The 19,981-nt window shown below is 36.5% G+C and overlaps 1 protein-coding gene across 1 annotated transcript in view; it reads left to right on the forward strand.

Annotated features, from left to right (window-relative positions):
- Positions 1-19,981, forward strand: part of WDR25 (WD repeat domain 25) — a 62,353-nt gene continuing 42,372 nt past the window's right edge. Inside the window, exon 1 of the mRNA XM_009891043.1 lies at positions 1-717. Coding sequence (XP_009889345.1) covers positions 1-717 — 717 coding nt within the window. The remainder of the gene's footprint in view (positions 718-19,981) is intronic.

Raw genomic sequence — 19,981 nt, forward strand, 5'->3', positions numbered from 1 at the left:
ATGAGTTTGTCACTGGTTGCTTATGATGACTCAGACTCTGAGGCAGAAACTGAAAAAACTGAAGTACCCGATACTTCTAACAGACAAAGAAGCCTTCCAAGTTCTTCTGTGACTCCTGTTCAGTACTTTGCACCTGGTAGTTTGGGTACAAAATCTACATATGAAATGCAGCCTACTGAGATCACTGGCAGTTCTGGCACAAGCACTGTTTGTGAAGATCCCCCTGAGCATTATGCACAGAGTAATAGTGCTGATTTGACATCTCCGTATTGTAGGAGAGCATACTCTGGCCATACTGCATTATCTCTGTCCTACAAAAACTATGAACAGACAGCGAGCTCTTCAACAAACTCTGTAAATGGCATTTCCCAGAAGAGAATACATAAAGACAGTACCACTACCATAAAAGGAATTAGGCCCTATATCCCTAAAAGATTGCGTCAAGAAAATTCCAGCATGCCTGAAAAGAAAGAATCTGATCAGAGAGATAGCTCAGATTGTGATGTTCAGCTAGGCATATCAGGAGAACAGACTTTGAGAAAGATCTCTGAATTAATTAAGCCATATTTGGGATCCAAATATAAATTAACTGAAGTCCCCAAAAGCTTAATATTTCACATATCTAAACACAGCGGTCCTGTTAATGAAATCCAGTGGTGTCCTGTACGAGAACAAAGTCACATGCTTCTCTCGGCTTCTATGGATAAAACAGTCAAGGTAATGTAAAGCAAGATGCTTTGTGGACCAGTCATCAATCTTAAAATACTGTATTGAATAATGATCTTCTGGGAATAACATCCTTGCTTGTGTGTTTAAACAGTTCCAAAATATTCAGAATTTAAGGAGATGCTTTGCAGTACAAGACCCTTTTATGAACTTGCAGACTAATCCTTCACTGTACCTACAGTCAGTGCCATTATTTTGGAATGTGGTTTGTTTTTTTTTTTTTTTTTTGTATTAGACATGTCAGTGTTTAGATCTTAAGAAGTTAAATTTCTACCAGGTCATTTCTTGCAATCTATATTAATGTTAGGTTTTTGTTATTTCCTACTTTTTAATGTCACAATGGCCATAAACACTATGGTCTGGATACAGATTGTGCCTTACATCATTAGACAGCTGACTGCCAGCACTGGAATAGTATTTTGAGGAACTTTACCTTTCTGACAGGCCTATGTGACTACTGCTGGAGGAGGTATCTCAGGTCAGATGGATTTTTTTCATCTGAACTAGTATGGCAGTCCTGCATCCCAGAAAGTTATCCTGTCATGTTCTAAGGAGTCTTCCCACTTTGTTTCAATACTTCAAGTGTGTTTTCCTTCTAGCTTTCTTGAATTTGGCTTCAGTTCTTTGTTTGGTAATTCAGTCAGTTCAATGAGTCTTACTTTTATTTTAATAATGTGTAATAAAGATATTTTAGGTGTATGCTTTTCCAGATAAAAGGCTAATGCCACCTCTGGGTTAAAATAATAATCTCCCAAAGTGGGTTTACACAGCAACAGAGTTTTGATCAGAGCACACAGAAAGTGTCCTTTCCGGGGGAAGGCATGCTTTATTGTATCTAACATTTATTTAGCATCGTAGGTATGATTATTTTAAAACTTGATTCTAAAATTTAGGACTTAAAGTAAATCTTACTAAGTAAAGAGGCAAGAAGAACAGCCTTTGTGTTGGCATACTTCTAAAACCAAAGGAGAGGAGGAAACTTTAAAACTGAATTTGAATTTTGATTTAATGTAGGAAAGAAATTCTTAAATTATCATGTTAAAATTGAGATTGAGTCATTTATTTTTAAGTCTTTTGCTGTTTAATTTGTAGTGGAGAAATGAGTTTCTTTTAGTTTGGCTTTTGTAGGATTTTTCTTAGCATTATTGTTTTCTTTCCTAAATTTCCCTGGTTTTGCCATGGGGCCCTGTGAAATATGTGCTGACTTTGCATCTCTGAAGCAGTGATGCTCTTGAATCTTGGACAAAGTTTTTGCTTTTTTTTCCCCCTTAATTTCTATTAAAGCACTGGTGCTTACAGAAGAGAAAACCCCAGATCTATAGCATGCATCAATTGCGTATCTTTTATTCTCAAGTTATAACAACTTCACTGGTTCTGTAGTCAGCATAACCTATCACACCATCAAAGCCTGGATACTTTGAACTGTGGGTAATTCCTCCTACATCTTCTTTCCAAAGTTTTTTTTACATCTTTGTCTTAAAGATTAAATGGAGGATAAAAGTACCTTTGTGTTTATTTGCAAGTGTTCTTTAATATATTGAGTAAGTTAAATCTTGGCTGCTACTTGAAGAACAGACTTAGAAGGAAAAGACCAAGATATGCAAAAAGTGCTGATGGATGGGTTTGGTAAGCAGCAATTTAAATTTGGGTTGTACAAAACTATATGCACCTCTGACTTCAATATGCCTGAATGTGACTTTTCCCCTTAAACTGTCACACCATATGCTTAATGTTTGTTTACTATCTCAGAGCCTCATTTTACTGATGAATGAAATTATGGATGTGTTAAATTTGGTAAAACAATCTGAAATCAAAGCTGTTATTGCAATATAAAATTATTAAAAAATGGAAATAATAGCCCGTCTGTTTTGTTTTCTAAGCAGAAAGAAAGATTACTTTTTTTTCTAAAGCAGTGTTACCATCTCTGATTATAAGCAGTCTTTAACAGTAAAGCTTTTTTTTTTTTTTTTTAGAAATCGAATTGCTTTAGGTGCCCCGAACCACAGAAATTCAATGTAAATAGAGTATGTTAATGTTGGCAACACTCCAGAGCATGGGAGTCTAAAACACTAATAAAGTAATAATGTCACTGTTACAAAGTATATTAAAACACACTTCCATATTTTGGCAGGTAGTCTGTAGAGAAATACCTATGAATGCTTCTTACTGTTGTTTCACATGGTGAAATCGAAGCCTGTAGCGATATAAGCGATAACATCTCTGAAGTCTGCACCCTCACACAAGTCCCTCGCAGGCCAGCAGAGGGCACGGTTAGATCAATTATTGACTTGATGGTACAAAGCCGATTTCACTAACTTTCTAGGGTCAGGAGCCCATAAATCTCTAATGACTATAACAGCAGTAGTTTATTTTCTGGGGACTTTTTGGATGTCTAGCATTGCCTGAAGTTCTCTGTTTTCTGATGTAAGCATAAAACAACTGATTGAAAATGCAGATGTAAATGCTATTTTTTTTCTGATCCTGTACATTCCCACAGCTTACCTTTTTTTTTTGTTGTTGTTGTTTTCTTCCCAAAACACCTGCTTGGATTTGTTAGTTGAAATCCAGGCAGTGGAAGTGTGTTCTTTTTCCCTTTAGTGGGAATATGCAGACACTGAGGATGTTTGCACTATTTACTTTGAACATCTGATTTGGATAAAGCTCAAAGCACAGTTAGGAGCCTAAAATCCCTGTGTGATCAGAGAGAGTAGGCAATCCAGAGCTTCAAAACTCTGTACTTTCAGTTAGTCACATCAATAACTGTCGCTGAATATTTTTAGGTGCAAATATCTTGGATTCAGTCCTTATATTCAGCCTCTCCATTAAGACGTTTATCTTTTGAAGAGTCCAATATAAGTGGAGATTTCTGGCTAAGCAGTTCTGACTGACTGTGGTAGTTTAAATTGTGCTTAAATCAAAAGATCTATAGTTGTATGTAATTTTTGTAGTATTTAGCCAAATAGTTTTGCATCTTTTATTTGTTCTTATGTGCTTAAATATTTTCTTCTGAAATTTTTATTAAAAATAACAAACTAAGAATTTCCCTTTCTGGGAAAGGATTTCCATTTTTTTTCGGCACGGAGAAGGAAGAAATACTTGGCTTAGTTATCTTAATTTAGCGATCTTAAGTTAAATTAATTTCTTTGTTCCCATCTAAATTACTGTGACTAAATAGTCCATATCACACAGGGATATATCTAAAATGTATATATAGAACTGATCGTGTGGTTTCATACTTTTTAAGTGTGTTTATGTATCCTGTTTGAAACAGGGGAAAGAAACAGCTTTCCATTTGTGTTCTCCCAGATTAACCAACGTGCACTTTAACATCCTCTTTATGAATCTGTGTAAGTCATATTAAAATGTTTGCAAAAGATGAGTTGATGTTTTCAGTTTGTGTTGACTGAAGAATAGCCTAATGTCAGGAAAGATCATCTGAAGCGGTTTGTATAAATATCTTGCATATTGAGGAAGGAATGCACTGCTCCTGAGGATTTTGTATTTTTCATTAAAAGTATTTGGTCTTAATTTTTTGTGTATGACTTCACTTAAAAAAGTCCAAGCAGTTACCAAATGGTACAGTTGAAAAAAAAAAAAAATCAGTTAGCAGCTCAGGGGTGTATTTTTTCTAGACTAACACTTCTACCAGTAGATGGGCTCCTCAGCATCTGAGAAAGGGATGGGAACTAAGCTGTTTCTTTAAAGACTGGAATATTTTAATGTTTTCTTCCATGTTGTCTGTTGAAGGACTACAATTAAAAGTTTATGCATGTGTTGCAAAGCATATAAGAAAACTCCATAGAGATGTGAGAGTAAGATGGAACCTCATATGGGAAGTAATACCCGTTGGAGATTAATTACCCACAGTTCTTCAAATCAGGAGCATTAATAGAAGAATGTTTCATGCTAAATTTAAAATTTTTAAGGAATGAAAAAAAAACCCACCGAACTTAGATTTGGGCTTTGGCAAGTCTTTTGCCCTCTATTTTCTTGGGATTTTGAGCTTCCTCTTTGGAAGGAGAAGCTGACAGTACTTCCAGCGTAGGTAGCTGGAGAAGGGAGCAGGAAACCTAATTCATGTTAGGGAAAGTACTGTTGGGAGCCCTTACTGTGGCAGTGCTCTTCCTCACTCTCACATTCTAACTGTATTGTCAGTGGCTTATGTTTCTAGTTGAAATATGTATTTTAAAGATTGTGAAGCATGATTGAACTGATTAAATGTTTTCTTTGTATAATGCTTATTTCTGCCTTCTGTTTGAGTAGCTGCTGTAAATGAAATTTAGGCTACTGCTGCCATTTTTGGTTTTGCCTACTTAAACACCGAAGTAGTGTTTGTGATTTTAATTCTTGTCTAGTATTTTTTGCATAAATTTTGAGACTCAGCACTATTATTAAAGCTGCCTGGTTTCCATAGTGTGGATATTCAATGCTTTCTGAACATCAGACCTTGGTTAGGTATTTCTGGTTTAGAACCCCAAGAATCCAGAATCACAGGTTACTATTGAACACAGCTGTTAACTTTTTATCTAGCCTGCTACCTAAGGTAATCTCTTGAAAGACACGTTTACCAGTTGCAGAAACCACAATACTACATTCACATTGTTAGTGTCTTTTATTTGGAAGATGTTATAATTGCATAGAGCCCCAGAGTTGTAAACATTTTCAGTAGTTACTTACGCTGGACTTAGCTTTTTAACAATTGTTCATAGCTTCAAGCCTCCCATACCATTATTCCGTATTTCCTATTTTGTCTTTAAATTAACTCAAGGTAACATCTTTCTATAGTCATCTGTAAACTTTTAATTCTGTGTTCCTGGTTTTCTATTTAGAGCATCACAGCAGGTATTCTATTTGTTGCAAAGTATTTCTTCATCTTCAGCACTTTCACCCTCTGTTGATGAACAGGGTCAAGAAAAGAAAGTACTGTGATTCTTTGGTATGCAAAATATATATTAATAGCACTTTGATGGGATGACTTGTATTGTAACACATTGTTAGAAGTTTTTCTTATGCGTTTTGTTCCCTACTTGCCTTGTTGAACTCTATCTCATTTAGTCACAGCTGAATCTATAGAGGGAAAGTAAAAGTTTTTAAAATCAGTTTAATAATGTCAGTCTGTTGAACAGAAGTATTGCCTACTTCTGATTAAGAACACAAGAACAGCCATACTGGTTCAGACCAAGGCTCTGTCTAGCCCAGTGCTCAGTCTCTAGTAGGGTCCATAAGTGGATGCCTAGAGAAACAGAACAAGTCAAAGGTTTATAGTGCCTTTATGTCCTTATCTGACCTGTGCTTGTTTTCAAGTCAGGGGATGTTCGGACCCCAAAGTAGTTCATCTTTGTAACTTGCTACCTCAAGAGATCCCTTCCAGATACTTCTCCAGTCTTATCAGACTCTCTTGTGATCATTGTATCTAAAGTGGTATATTACTCATACTGGTCAAATGTAATGGATGGATTTTGCTTCCTGAAGCGTATCAAGTACTACGAGAAATACTATTTTTATTCATATTTTCAAAACCTTTTGTTCTTTTGTGGTAGTGTGTTTGTCAGGAGAAAGATAGCATAGTGGTATATTCCAGGAATTTGTTAGTCTTGATCCTGTTGTATCGGACTGAAAGTGATGGAACATGATTGCCTCTGTTCATCCATATCATGTGTGTAGCCCTGATGGTAGCAATACAAGTTTCCTAGATACTGCCTCACAGTAACAAAACATTTCTGTTTTCAACCATTCTGCACACAATTCACTTGAAATAGGCAGTGTTTCTTGTTCTGTCACATGCATGTCTCTTTATGAAGGAATGACTTTAAGCTGCTGGCATATTTCCTATAAAATCACGTATAGCTGTCAGATGGCTATAGCCCTGCCTGGGCTGGATTCAAACTGTTCACTAAGCAGTATTAGGTATCGTGCTGCCAGTACCCTAAGTATTCTTAAATTCATTTTTAAAATCTAATTGTGGCAATGCTTCTTTAACTGTAGCTGATGCATAAGATGAGAATTTGGGGAGTCATCCTATTTAATACATATATCCCACTTTAATTGAAGCATCTTAAAAAAAAATATTTCTGATGTTGGTACACTTTTAATACTGTATTTTAAAAATAACAAGAAGTTCTCCCCATTATCTTGGAAGTGGCAAAGAAACGTGCATATTCTGAAGATTGTGTGCTGTTTACCTAGATGTGTGAAAAAAGCATTGTCATTTTTTTGTTGAAGAGGCTACTAAATAGGTTATTGTGAAATACTGATTATTAAGATGGAAGTACACTTATTATTTGATAGATATATGCATAGTAATACTAGTTTTCTGAGTGGTAGAAGGGCTTCTTTTTATACCTTGATCTTTGTCTAACAAAATTATTTCATACACTTCAATGAGAAGTATTCTCCATAATGCTTATTTTGTAAGAAAAGGAACGTCATGCAGGAAGGAATGTGCTTGACCGTCAGTGAAAGCTTCTGGCTGTGCTTATATCTAGGTAATAATACAGGTCAGGATGTAATAGCCAGCTCTCACTCAATTGTTCTGCAAAAGCCATTACCACAAGTCAGCAATGAACAGTTCATGAAGGTGGTAGATTTTGGTCTCTTCATCACAAAGGTATATGTGAGTAAGGGTTGTTCCACACTTGGTATGTGAATACCTAGATACATTTAGAGATCACTGTTACATAGGGTTTTTTTTTTTTTAATTATTTTCTTATTTCCAGCAATGCTGTTGTCAAGGAAACGGAAATCCTTGTAATGCCTTTGTTCACTTTCTCAGAAACCACAGCTGGAGATGACTCGTATAGTTTTTATTATGTTCTTAGTAGTTGACACACTCTTGTGCCTCAAAGGATTTTTTTCAAAGGAGTATGTTTCTTTGAGTATAAATAGCACCATCCTGATCTCTACACAGTTTGATAGGCCATTGTTTTCTTTACTTCTTCACTAACAAGAACTAAATTCAGTGCTACTTTGGATTAGAAATGATTTTAACACTTGTGTGAAAACTGACATTAAAAAAAAAAAGAGGGGGGAGGACCGTGGTGAACCTCAGCTTCTGGGTTAGGTTTTCAGTTCTGTAAAGGGGTTAGTTTTTCTTTACACTTGGATATGTTTCCTCAATTAGGATCTCGTTAAAGAATACTAAAGTAGTACCACAAGTGGTCTTGCAAAGCATTTTTGGCTGCTTTATGGCCGTGTTAGAGGATGTGGCTATGGGGGAGAAGATGGATATTTCATGGCACAGCTAATATGCTTGTATTTCCCCCCAAAATTGGGAATTATTTTAAGAAAAATATGAAATAGAAAGTAAGAAAATGAAGTTTGTCCAAGAGCGGTAGAGTTAATGGTCTAGCTGCATCGTGAGGCTGGTTGTTAGATCCTCTTGAATTTCTCTCTCCTTTAAGGCTTCTGCAGTGTCTTTCCCTTTTATTCAGCTGCTTAGCTTGATTAAATATTGCGGTGAAAATACTGAGACCTCTGTGAAATTTCGTTGACATTGATCAATAGGTGCAAAGTGGTGACTGGTGAGATGCACAGGATGGGCATGGCTGTTTTGACAGTGTTATTTCATAAACCTTTCTTTCTGTGGAAATCCAAAAGGATGGAGGGTAACTTTTGGATATCCTTAACAATGATGTGGAAGAAAGGATTCTGTTTCCTCATGTTACCTAAAAAAGAGTTTTGGTTACTTGTGTCATTACGTACAGAAATATCAAGAATATTGCTTATCTGACTTTTTTCTTAGAAACCTGTCAGTCCCGAATGGCTGAGTTCTGCCCTTTCTTTCTACTGAGAACTCTTCCAGCTGTTTACCAAGTGTCTCTTAAGTAGCCTGCAGCAAAGAAATAAGCAACCTTGTGTCTGTCTGTCCCTGCCCCAGCATAGCCAGCCTACTAGGGAAGAAAAAAATAAGGGCTAGGGATGTCAATAAAGTAGTGTCTCTAATGAGGCTTAACTGATAATATCATAAATTAAGCCGTCCAATTATGCATAGGATCTCTGTGTGCAGCTGCTGTGGAGTTGAACATCAGAATGTCACCTGAGATGGGAGAAATGTATGGTGGTGGTATTCCCCTCCTGGGTGCTTCAGTAAGATTGCTCATGAAAAAGTCAAGATTTTGGTGCTTGGAAAAAATGGAGCTAGAGTAATTTAAGTTCTGAAGTTCCTGTCATACATTATGGGAGTATCTCCATTTATTTAACAATTGAGAAACTGAATATTTTTGCTGTTTAAAAATATAAATAACACCAGTCTAACTTTGCTTCTTTTCTAGAAGTCTAGCTTTATAGATGCATCTCACATACTGCTATACATTTAAAAAAATAATCTGCTAACAAAGCTACAAGGCATCTTATGACTTGGATTCCTTTCCTCTTTTGGTCTGCCGATGTTGTCAAGGAAACAAATTTTTGAGAAGCTTTGCTCTACTTTTTCAGGTTCTGTAGAGAGATTGCTTGCGTGGGATTTATCCAGCATCAGGAGTAGAAACAATTTGCCTGAAGTTTCTATTCTCTTCAGTATGTTCACGTCCTTGCTTTTTTTAAGCAGATTTTATTTTTAGCATGTGTGAAATAGCCTCATCTTTAAGGTCATAATATCAGTGAATGTACCAAAGATTGCTGACATTTGACCTTTAGATGAAGCCTGCTAGAAAGAACTTTAATGACATTTTGCTATGTATTTATGCTACAAAGACAACTGTTAGTTATAGATTCCCTTTAAGTTAAAGTAGAAAGAAACATTAATAGATCCCTTGTTCTTTAGAGAAGTTGCTTCAGTTCTGTGGAACTAATGACTTACTGTCCTTTATCATACATATCATGTTTCATTGCAGCAATCCTCCCTTTTCAAAGAAAAAGCATTTTGTGGCTAGTCTGGAACTCCATTTGATTTGTCTTCCAGTATGTACGTGCTGGCTGACTGGCTGGTTACGGTATGATGACTGAGCTTTACCTTCAGCGTGGAGCCTTGTGGAGTCTTTTTATTTACTTATTTTTTAAAAATTTAAATAAAACTGATGATTTTCTTCTAGGACACATCTAAAAATGTAGTTATAGAAACTTCTACCTTTTGCAAGTGTTTCAGTTGGTTAATAGATTAAAGACACTGGGCATGACAGATAGTAAAGACTGCGTATGCTTGTATGTTGTGCCTGTGCCAGCTGGGTAACACCTCGCTCTCTGAAGTTAGCTTTTGGAATTCAACCTGTTCTCTAGTCATCTTGTCTTTTTCCAGATTATACTTTCCTCATTAAACTAATTTTTTTCGTGCTGAACATTGCGACTAGTGGCTGGAATTGTGTATTGTTATATACTGAGGAAGGGACACAGCTGGTTCTGGATGGAAAGGATGGCTGTTAGGGATGCAGGTGGTTAGGGATGACAGAGTCATTATAAACATGTTAAAGCCAGCACTATGTTAACAATACAAAAGAAATTAAAATTAATTAGATAGTTCAGTCTTACTCTGCTTGCTAGTATTGAAATAGTACTAGTTATGAATGTCCTCGTTGCCAGCAAAACACATAGCTGCTTGACATAATTAGTAGTTTATTTTCATAATTAAATACCTAGTTCTGCTCATGTTTAAAACTGGGTTATGTCACTGACATCAGTGGGTTTAGGATTTCATGTATATTTTTATAGGTTTTTTTCTTTTTCAGTTCTTAGTATTCTCAGTAGCCTTGGGAATAATGAACAATTTATTGTTTTAGTTGGAAGAATGAAGAGCTTTAAAGAAAATGTTACTTGCCCAGGCTTACTGATAGATGAATGCAAGATTCATTAAAGCTCCGGTTTTCAGATAGCTGTTCTAAATCACTAACTGTATGCTGCCCCTCATAGTTAGATACATTAAGAAATACACTGATTTGAAGTAATAAGAAAGCCACCTGGTTAATATTGGGAACGGGACAGAATTTGCCTGTAAATTTGTGTTAGGTTATTTCTTACAGATAGAAATTTGTCCTGAAGTACAGCAGTTTACTATTATTTGGCCTTATCTGATTCGCAATTATGTATTAAAGAAATATGATGGTATTGAAGTACAGTGTGAATAGGTATGTTTTGATTTTTTGATAGCCACTGTGTAACTGAAGCTTAAGGGAAAAAACCCAAAAGGGTTTTCTCCCTCCTGTGTTCAGAAATAAGCTGTAGGTCAACAGCAAATGGGTACACAGTGTTTCAGAAGCTGAGACTGTAGGTATGTTCTGAATAGAACAGTGTTTCTTACTCTAGTAGTGCATGTTCCAAATCTGTGGGATGCGTTTTTGTTCACGTATCTGTCCAGTCCTTAGTTACCTGTAGGAATTGAGGACAATTGAGACAATTTGCCTCAGAAGTGCTGTAAATCTGAAATTGAGGTGGTTAACACTTGGGAGGAATCCTCACTTTGAATAGAGCGTAAACGTATGTGACTTGGGGAAGTGGTTGTTGCTAATGAATATGATACATAGAGGTGAAGGGAAAATCAGATTATTTAATAAATGGCTATAGTAATTTAGCTAATTATCTCCTGGGGAGTTGTAATACATTTGAAGTTCTTCTCCTTTGCCTGCTGGTAAGATATTGATTACTTAAGTGTTCTTTGGGCATGAATACTAACTACTAGTAACCGCTACTGTGATTGTGCTTTTAGGTGGTCTGAACATGTTTATATAATTTTTAACACACTACTATTACACTGTGAAGTTGATGAGAAACTGCCAAATTTACTCCATGTTATTCTTCTCCCATATAGGTTCAACAGCAGAAAATTTAGGTTTCCTTAAAGTAATTCTTAAGAGCTACCTGTCATTGTATACTGGTTTCTCTTGACTTACTTGAATATGCGTGTCAAACTGTTCTGCTTTAACCACGTAATCCCAAATATGCCTAATACTGTGTATGAAGTAGATAATTTACCTAAAGTAAATCTTTGTGCGTTCTTTCTCAAGTCAAAATTTTAGTATATGTAGTATACAACCATGGCGGGGATTTAAGTATCTTTGCTATACTTTGCTTCGTCTTCTGCTAAAATAATTCTTATTTTTCATATTGTACAACAAACCATAGCTTAAATCACTAACTGATTTATAAGTATATTGTAACTTCTTTTAATTTCTTCATTTTCCAGGAACTTACCATTTGAGGTGCATCCACAGGGTTAGCCATATTACGAGGATTAGTCACAAAACACTTAAAGGTTAACTGTAAAATAGGTGGGAATTCTTCCCTTTATTTTGGTGTGTGTGGGAAGTTACTTCTCTTGCACTGTCTGCCCAGCATGAATGTACAATTGCTATTTTGTAGCTACAAAAAAGCTAGTCACGCTCCTAACTTTTAGCTGGCTGAAAATGTGATCTGTCTGAGCATCTTCCTTGGAGTCAATGGTTTATGGAGAATTTGCAATTTGCCTTAGGCATGATTATCCCAGAATCTTTCTGCACAATAAAGAACACATGTCATTAAAAGATGGCAATTGATGGCAGAAACACTTTGCTGTTGAGGATAGAGTCACTGATAAACAATGATTTTATATGTCCTTTACTGTATTTATATACTTATTTACAAATTGCCTTTTTTTGTGAGCTTTGCTTGTAATGTAAAGGTTGCCTGTCTTCAGAGTGAAAAATCACTTTTTTTATAGGTGGTTTTCTTTTTTTTTCTTTTCATCTTTTTTCTTTTTTTTTCTTCACTTGTCAGCTTGCATTATTATTCAGCATTTGGTAAGCATACCTTTTTTGCAAATAGTGGGAATTAGCTAAAAAAAGATTGATTGGTATAGATGACTAAAATAGCAGATGAAGTCTCTGATAGTATGAATCTTACCGTTTGGCCTGATTTGCCTCAACTCTTCTTGTAACTCTTATTTGATAATTTGGCTGAGAATTTCTGATGTTTCATTTGGACTGCCTAGTACATAGAATCACAGAATGGTTTAGGTTGGAAGGGACTTTGAAGATCATCAAGTTCCAACCCCCCTGCCATGGGCAGGGACAATTCCCACGAGACCAGGTTGCTCAAAGCCCCATCCAGCCTGGCCTTGAACACCTCCAGGGATGGGGCATCCAGAGCTGCTCTGGGCAACCTGTGCCAGTGCCTCAGTGCGGAAAAATTTCTTCCTCATCTCTAATCTAAATCTACCTTCATCCAGTTTGAAGCCATTCCCACTCGTCCTATCACTATGTGCCCTGGTAAAAAGTCCCTCTCCAGCTTTTGAGGGTGTTAAATTCTAGGTTCCTTTAGTAAGAATCTCTGTGCTAATTCTTAATACTAAATTTGCATTTTAAAATGTTTCAAGAAAATAGCATGCATAATCTACATGTTGGTGGGTTATGATGTATATGGTCTAATACCATCATAATGTCTCTGTAGAGCAGATTAATTCAGTTGAAAAACCTGTTTTAAAAATGTTGCTTTCCTCTTAATTTGCTGTAAATTCAGTGATGAGCATCAGAAACATACACATTTATTCCTCTGAAATGTCAAAAGGCATTCTCTTGTTATACTTCCACAGAAATAGAACAATACTAACAGCATAGTTTTGCTTCTTAGTTCTTCCTTCTATTCCCTGGTTGTATTGTTCCAAAAAGCAGTACCACGTGGAAAGTGCCCAGCTGCTCTGAGGGGCTTAAAATCTGCAATGGCTTTGAGAACCTGGTCCATAGCAGTTGGCCTTCAATTAATGAGTCTTTGGCGGACCTGGCTTGTGTTAGGGCTGACCTTTTCCATTTGGTTAGTTAACCTCCCCCTGTCCATTTTATTCCGCTGACTACTTTATATGGGAACAGAAGTAGTGCTTGTGAAACTTCCCAAGAGTGACTGAGTTCTGACTTAAAAGTGTTTCAACAGTATTTTTGGTGTTCTTACACAGAATAAAGAGAGAGACAAGAAAGATCTATACTAAATTTTACTCCTCCACTGTATTTCTTTTTTTGGATAAGCCTGAGTAGTTTTTTTTTTTTTCTGAAATATGCCTTGAGCAGTTGTTGGAGAACTACAGTTGTGATTTTTATTGCCTAATTTGCTTGAAGATCACTTTTATCTGAACTTGTGTCTTGAGTAGGAGTGCAGCAACGTGGTCTCAGTTCTTACTGTTGTTTGTCTCTAGAGACTTTACAAACATTTTTTTCTTGCTTTCTCAGTCCATTTACAGCTTAAAGAAACATACTGGGAAAGGTAGGTAGCATGTAGATCTCTTGAGGAGGTTCTTCCCGAAGTTGGAAATGGGAATCTGAGATGTATGTGCTCTTTGAGGTCAGGTACTGTCCTTTCACTGGTGAGAAAAGGACCAATGCTTTCTTGGACGATGACATCCTCCCCAGCAAAGTCCAGCTGGCTGCTGTTGTAAGCAGGGTACATACAGACTTGGGGGTTAACAACCTGCAGCATGGAGTGTCTCGTACCCTTCTCTGTTCTCTGGGCAGTCGGCGTTGCCATGCACCTTTGAAGCAGCACACTAAATGTGCACTTACGCACCTAGGCAGCAGCAGGAACCGTCTTTCAGACAAGGTCAGGGGTTTCTTAGCACTACACGTGTTTTCAGAATGTTTGATATTTCTTTTTTTAGAAAGGTTTCACCTTGTTTTCTCTCCAAACGTAATTCTTGACAAAACTTGGGAGAGACTCTTCAGGTATAGAATAAAACTGCTAGTCAAACTGGGTTGAGAGATACAAACCAGTAGGACATCCTTATAACATAAGTTTTTAAATTCATACTGTTATTTCGACTGATTAAAAATCCTCTTTGTCAAATAATTGGAGAGCAACAGAGTAAACTTAAGCTATTGTACCTTAGAATGGTGCCTAAATGTTTCTTCTCCATCTTGGAGCACATTATTCATTAAGCTCTTTTCTAGTGGAAAGAGGCTTTCTTTAGTCTTAAAAGAATAAAGGATAAAATACCGAGGCATGACTGTTTTGACACCCTGTTCTTGGGGTCCGTTTTTCCCTATTTTCAGGGTTTGTTTCTCCAAGAAGCCTTGATTAAGACCAAGATCAATGTTGCTAATCAAAGCCTCCTTCCTTCTCTGAAGACAGTAATGGTTATAACCCCTTTCCTCAACAGAATCATGTCAATGCATTTTCTGATTTTTGTCACATTTTTGCATTATACATTGTATTTTGTCCCTGTAGTTTTGTTGAATTTTTCTTTTTGTAATGAATTTGAGTTAGCTGTAAAGAAGAGGGAAGAAAGTATACAACGTAATGTGGATAGTATCTTTAGTATGCACCTCAGTAGTGATGATGAGTACTTTCAAACAAGCATCCCTCATGTCAGTCTTGTGATCTTGAGTTCAATTAAGGAAGCTCAGTCATTTTTGGTTTTGTTTCCATCTGATGGTGTGAGGAATTTATTTTTAACCATCTCTTCTGAGAAAAAACAATCAGAATTAGTGGGTTTTTTTCCTCAGCTTTTGCCTGAAGGAGAGTTTCTTAACAAAAGCCATGTACTTGCATTTGAACACATATCCCTCTATTAGCAGGTAAGCAAAGGTATCCAATTTTCCTGAGCAACAAAATACTTGATTACAGGTCTAATGATAGTTTAAGAGGTGTTTTCAGATGTGCTGAAATCAAGGACTTGAAGCAGATGAACTTAATTATCTTTGTGAATATTCACAATCACATTATGTGCTTTAAATGTCACATTTGGAAATAGTGCCTCATTGCTAGTTAATTAACAATAATTACTCAAGGTAGTACTTATGTTTCTAGAATTTCTTATCCACTGTGAAAAATGTGCTTTGCTTCTAAAGGTTTAGCAGTACAAAAACCAGATTTTACTTAACTCATTCTTAAAGAGTTACTGTTGCTTAGACCCTCTGTACTTTTTACTTCTAGCGTTGCTGCATGGAGAATCGGTTATTCCATTTCATTTGTTCTGCTACTTCTGGGCACTGTTTTGAACACCTGAACCATGCCATATATAATAATTTTTTTCTTTTTAAAAACAGCAAGTGGTTGATATTTTTTTTTTTTTTGAGCAGAATAAGAAGAGAGAAGTAGTAGCAAATTTGACTGGCAGTCTAGATCCATCACGAGGTGCTACGAAGGTGTGTTGTCATCTTCAGCTAAAGAAATATGGCTTATGATAATACCAGAAGGTTTTTTTCAGTCATAGCACCTATGCTCAGTATGTTTTTCTCTCTGTAAGAATGGCTTTTCTTGACAAAGAGCATTATACAACTGAAGATAGCTTACACTGCAACTAAAAAAAACCCCTCGTAGATCCTATAAAATCCTCCCTGTGTTCTAGTTTCCAGCTTCTTTCTTCCATCTTTTTTCTCTGCCTTTCATGTAGAAACTTAATTGAAATGTCAAAGGATTTCCTTCAAGATTTTCCCTTAAAAAAATAAATCTTTCTTCAGCAATGGTAGCCTCCTTGCTTGCAGCAGCACACTTTACATGTGCTTTACTAAACATGTGTGTATATATATTAAAAAATATATATATGTATATAAGAGCTTTAACAGAAAACCTCTATTGTCAATTAGTCATACTTACGGACTGGATATTCTCTTTGCCTGCACACTTCATTCACTTGTGTCACCTGTGTGAATGAGATGTCCATTGAAATCCTGGTAATAATGTATAACATATTTCATAATCATCTTTTTCTGTAAAGTACATTAAATGCTTTACAATAAAGTTTTTAATTTGTGACAGCACTTAAAACATGCTAAACAGATGTTTGAATTCTCAGACATCAATTTAAAGCTAATTCAGAGAACAGCGAGAAAAGCTACTAAATTTTAGAAACAGTCATGAAGATTAATTAAACTAATTATCTGTGCTTTGTGCAGTGGGAGTGGAAATAACTGCAGGTACGTGAAGGCATAACCAAGGAAGTGATGAATATTGTTTGGAGTGGTAAAAGCATTTTAGTGATGGCAACACAGGTGGAGAAGCAGCTGAGTGACAGGAAGCCAAAAGAATAACATGAATGTGATTGTGGAACGGTCTTCAATGTGATATGTGAAAATAGTGTTGGAAGTGGTAAGTCTCCTTGGGGACACTTCCCAATAGGAATTTTTCCAGTTGTAGAATGACTTGGAGAAAACAAGCTTTTCACCACTACCAGGTTTTGATTTTAAGTATTTGGAGAACATGATAGACCCATTCTAACTGAATGATAATGTTCTGGATGTCAAAAAGCTTTCACCCATGCGTCTGCTGTGTCAAATGGCTTGCAGCAAAATAGCACTTTGCTTATTTTTTTTTCCCCCACCATTATACATGAAGGACTCTTTTCTTTGTAAGGACTGATGAGAAATCTGCTTTTGGGTATCTCAGTACAGAGCCTGGTTTATATGCAGCTGCTGACATTATGATTGTTTATTTTATAAATTGTTCATTTTTATGTACTTAATTAGGAATTAAATACTGAAAAATATCTTCAAAACTGGTCACTAATCTCCTTAAATTTTTGTTAAGATGTAGAAGCTTGAAATGCTACTGGAATTTTCAAGTAACCCAAACCCAAAATATTTACATTAATGTGTCATTTTTAAATTATTCATTCAGTAGTTCTACACTGACAATGAAGTCAATGCAATGAAATACTTACAGTAGGGAAGTAACGCTTCCTCTAGGTGTGTCACAGAGCAGTGAGAAATGCTGAACCAAAATCTACTTGATGAGGGGTTGTATTGCAGTAGTGCCGAGGAGTCAATCACCCTGGGACATGTGGTGGAAGTTACTTTGGGTTTCTGTGCGTGTTTTGGTGCTGCCAGCTTGGGTGCTAGAAGCTGCAGAGCAGGGTTGGTGTGATGCCCTCATGAGCGAGGTAGTTATTCCTCTGGGGTGAGGTTAACAGTGGGATGTCTCATGGTACCACTGCACTGATGTGACGATCGTGTAGGTTGGCACTGCATGAATGTAGTCAGAGGCAGCCCGTACTGATAGAATAAAATTATTATGCATTATTGCTTGCTAAAATGAACTGTGTTTATCAGGCTTTAGACAAAAAGTGTGTTGGAGGGGCAGTGGTGTGTAATCTTACAGATATCTAAATATTGCACTTACTTATATAGTTAAAAACTAAAGTTAAAACTTACCTGAATCCTATATAAATGCCAGGCAAAGTTCATAAGTATCAGTACGTTCATATCTGCTCCTTGGTAACTCTGGGATGCCATTGCTTCATGGTTTCACGTCAACGTCCAAATAGGAGAAAGCTAGTTTTTAACCTGATTCTAGATTTTTAGTATGGAGTATTATTTTTGATTCCAGTTTCAAAGGTATGCTCTTATACCAGCTGTAAAATGAAAGTTAGTAATGCTGTCTCCATAATATGACAAAACCACAATAATTATGCAAGCTGTTTACTCAATTTCTTAATTATTTTTATAGAGTAATATAGTAGATACTTTCCAACTTGTACAATTCTGTGTATTTATACATGCTTTCACCCACACTTTTATAGTAGGACTTCTCACTTGAGCTGTACTACTAGTTTAAGTTTAAAAAAAATTAGTTACATATGGAAAATAGCTTTGAAACATTTGAACTACAGTAATAATAATCCCTCTTTAAGGCAAAGCTTCTTGTACCTTAAATTGCTGTCATTTTTCGTACTGTATGATAGCCAGGAAAAGTAAATATACAATCTTTAGATGCTTATCAGGTTTAAGAAAAAAAAAATCGTGTGTTTTTAAAATTAATATTGAGGCTATGTTTAATGTTGTTGAATCTATTATTAAAGTAAGCAGCCCCCTGAGGTATTAAGAAAGGAAAGGCTATTTGCCAAAGTCTTTTGGAGGATGTGGAAGAAATAGGTAGCCATTCTTTCAAGGTTATTCTTCAGATCTTAAAATTTGATGCAAACTGTTCTGCTTTGTATTGATGAAAAATATAGTCAGAGATCTGTTGTTCAGCTATCAGGTTGGCTACATCACTGTACTACACTGTAGGAATGTAAACAAACATAGAAAACCCTCTCTGCTGACTAGATGTACATTAGGTTTGCAAATTACCTATCAATGCCCTTTGGGATAAAGGCCTTCATGAAATCATTGTCAATAACTTACTGCTGGGTTCACTTATGTAATAGGTTGTTCTTCAAGATTTCGCAGGAGAGAGATTAAATGTTGTAAAGTATGAAGTACAGAAACTCCGTAGGGCAATCTAAATCATGTTATAGGAACCAAACTGTATTACAAAGAGGAATATTAAACATATTTGCAATCTTCTGTTATTTGTCATATGAATACCAGGCCCCTTTCTGTCTAATGGATTGCATAGATATGCAAAGGAGAAATAACAAAAGCCAATCAGTTTTGTTTTATGTAAAGCTGTTAATATGTAGATACTTGAGTTCCCTCAAAAAAAAAAATAAATCTGAGTATTCTAATGATGCATGTTGACGTTGTGTAAATTGCTCGGAGAAGAGGAGCTGCTGTAATCACTTCACTTGAAAAGTGAATATACTTAAAAAGAAAATAGGATGACACAGCCGATGTTGCACATCTGCGTTAAAATTACTGTGAATTAGTTAAGTCTGAGTTAACCTGAGATGGTCGGTGTAAAGCTGATGGGGGCTTTACCTACTGGGAAAACAAACCAAAACTGTAGAGACACACAGATGTGAAGAGCAGGAATCGGTGCTCCGGCTCCGGCATGCTGGAGATAAATGTGAAGGTGAAATATTTTTGTCAGTAACATGGGGGAAGCTGGCAGGGAAGGTGAGACTTCTGTCGGTCACAGTAAGCTTCTCGGCATGCTTACCAGCTCTGCAGCTGTGCAGTGCCCCACCAGTGGGCCAAGGAAGAGTTATGGTGATGGCTGCACTAGGTGAAGAAAATTGAGTTATGGTGAGCGTTTGGAAAAACGGGCAAGTTGTTTTACAGCTGGCTTGTTTCATATCTAGTCACTGCAGAGCGGGATTGTCTCTACTGCATTTAAATGTCATTTAAATGCTGTGGGAATACTTTTTGTGTGCACTGCTGCACACATTAAAGAAAACCTAAGCTCTGTGGAAGGTAGCCATCCCCATCTGTGGTACAAACTGTCATCTTTGAGTCAGCAGGTCTTATAGGAGGCACTGAATATCCTGGGAGCCAAATGTGAACCTTTGAGAAATCCCAAGGTCTTTGCATTTGCCTCCTACGCTTCCAAATACTAGAGACACTCCTTGTGAATGGCCAGGAAATGCAAACATCCTTAATGTAATAATCACTTGTATCTCACCATGTGATTCATTCTGTGATGCTCAGAACAGTAATTTTGACAGACTTCAGTCTGGATAAAGTCTGCCTTCAGCCATGCAGTGGAGACC

The sequence above is a fragment of the Charadrius vociferus genome, unplaced genomic scaffold (genome assembly GCF_000708025.1).
Source record: "Charadrius vociferus isolate BGI_N301 unplaced genomic scaffold, ASM70802v2 scaffold228, whole genome shotgun sequence".
NCBI classification, from domain to species: Eukaryota; Metazoa; Chordata; class Aves; order Charadriiformes; family Charadriidae; genus Charadrius; species Charadrius vociferus.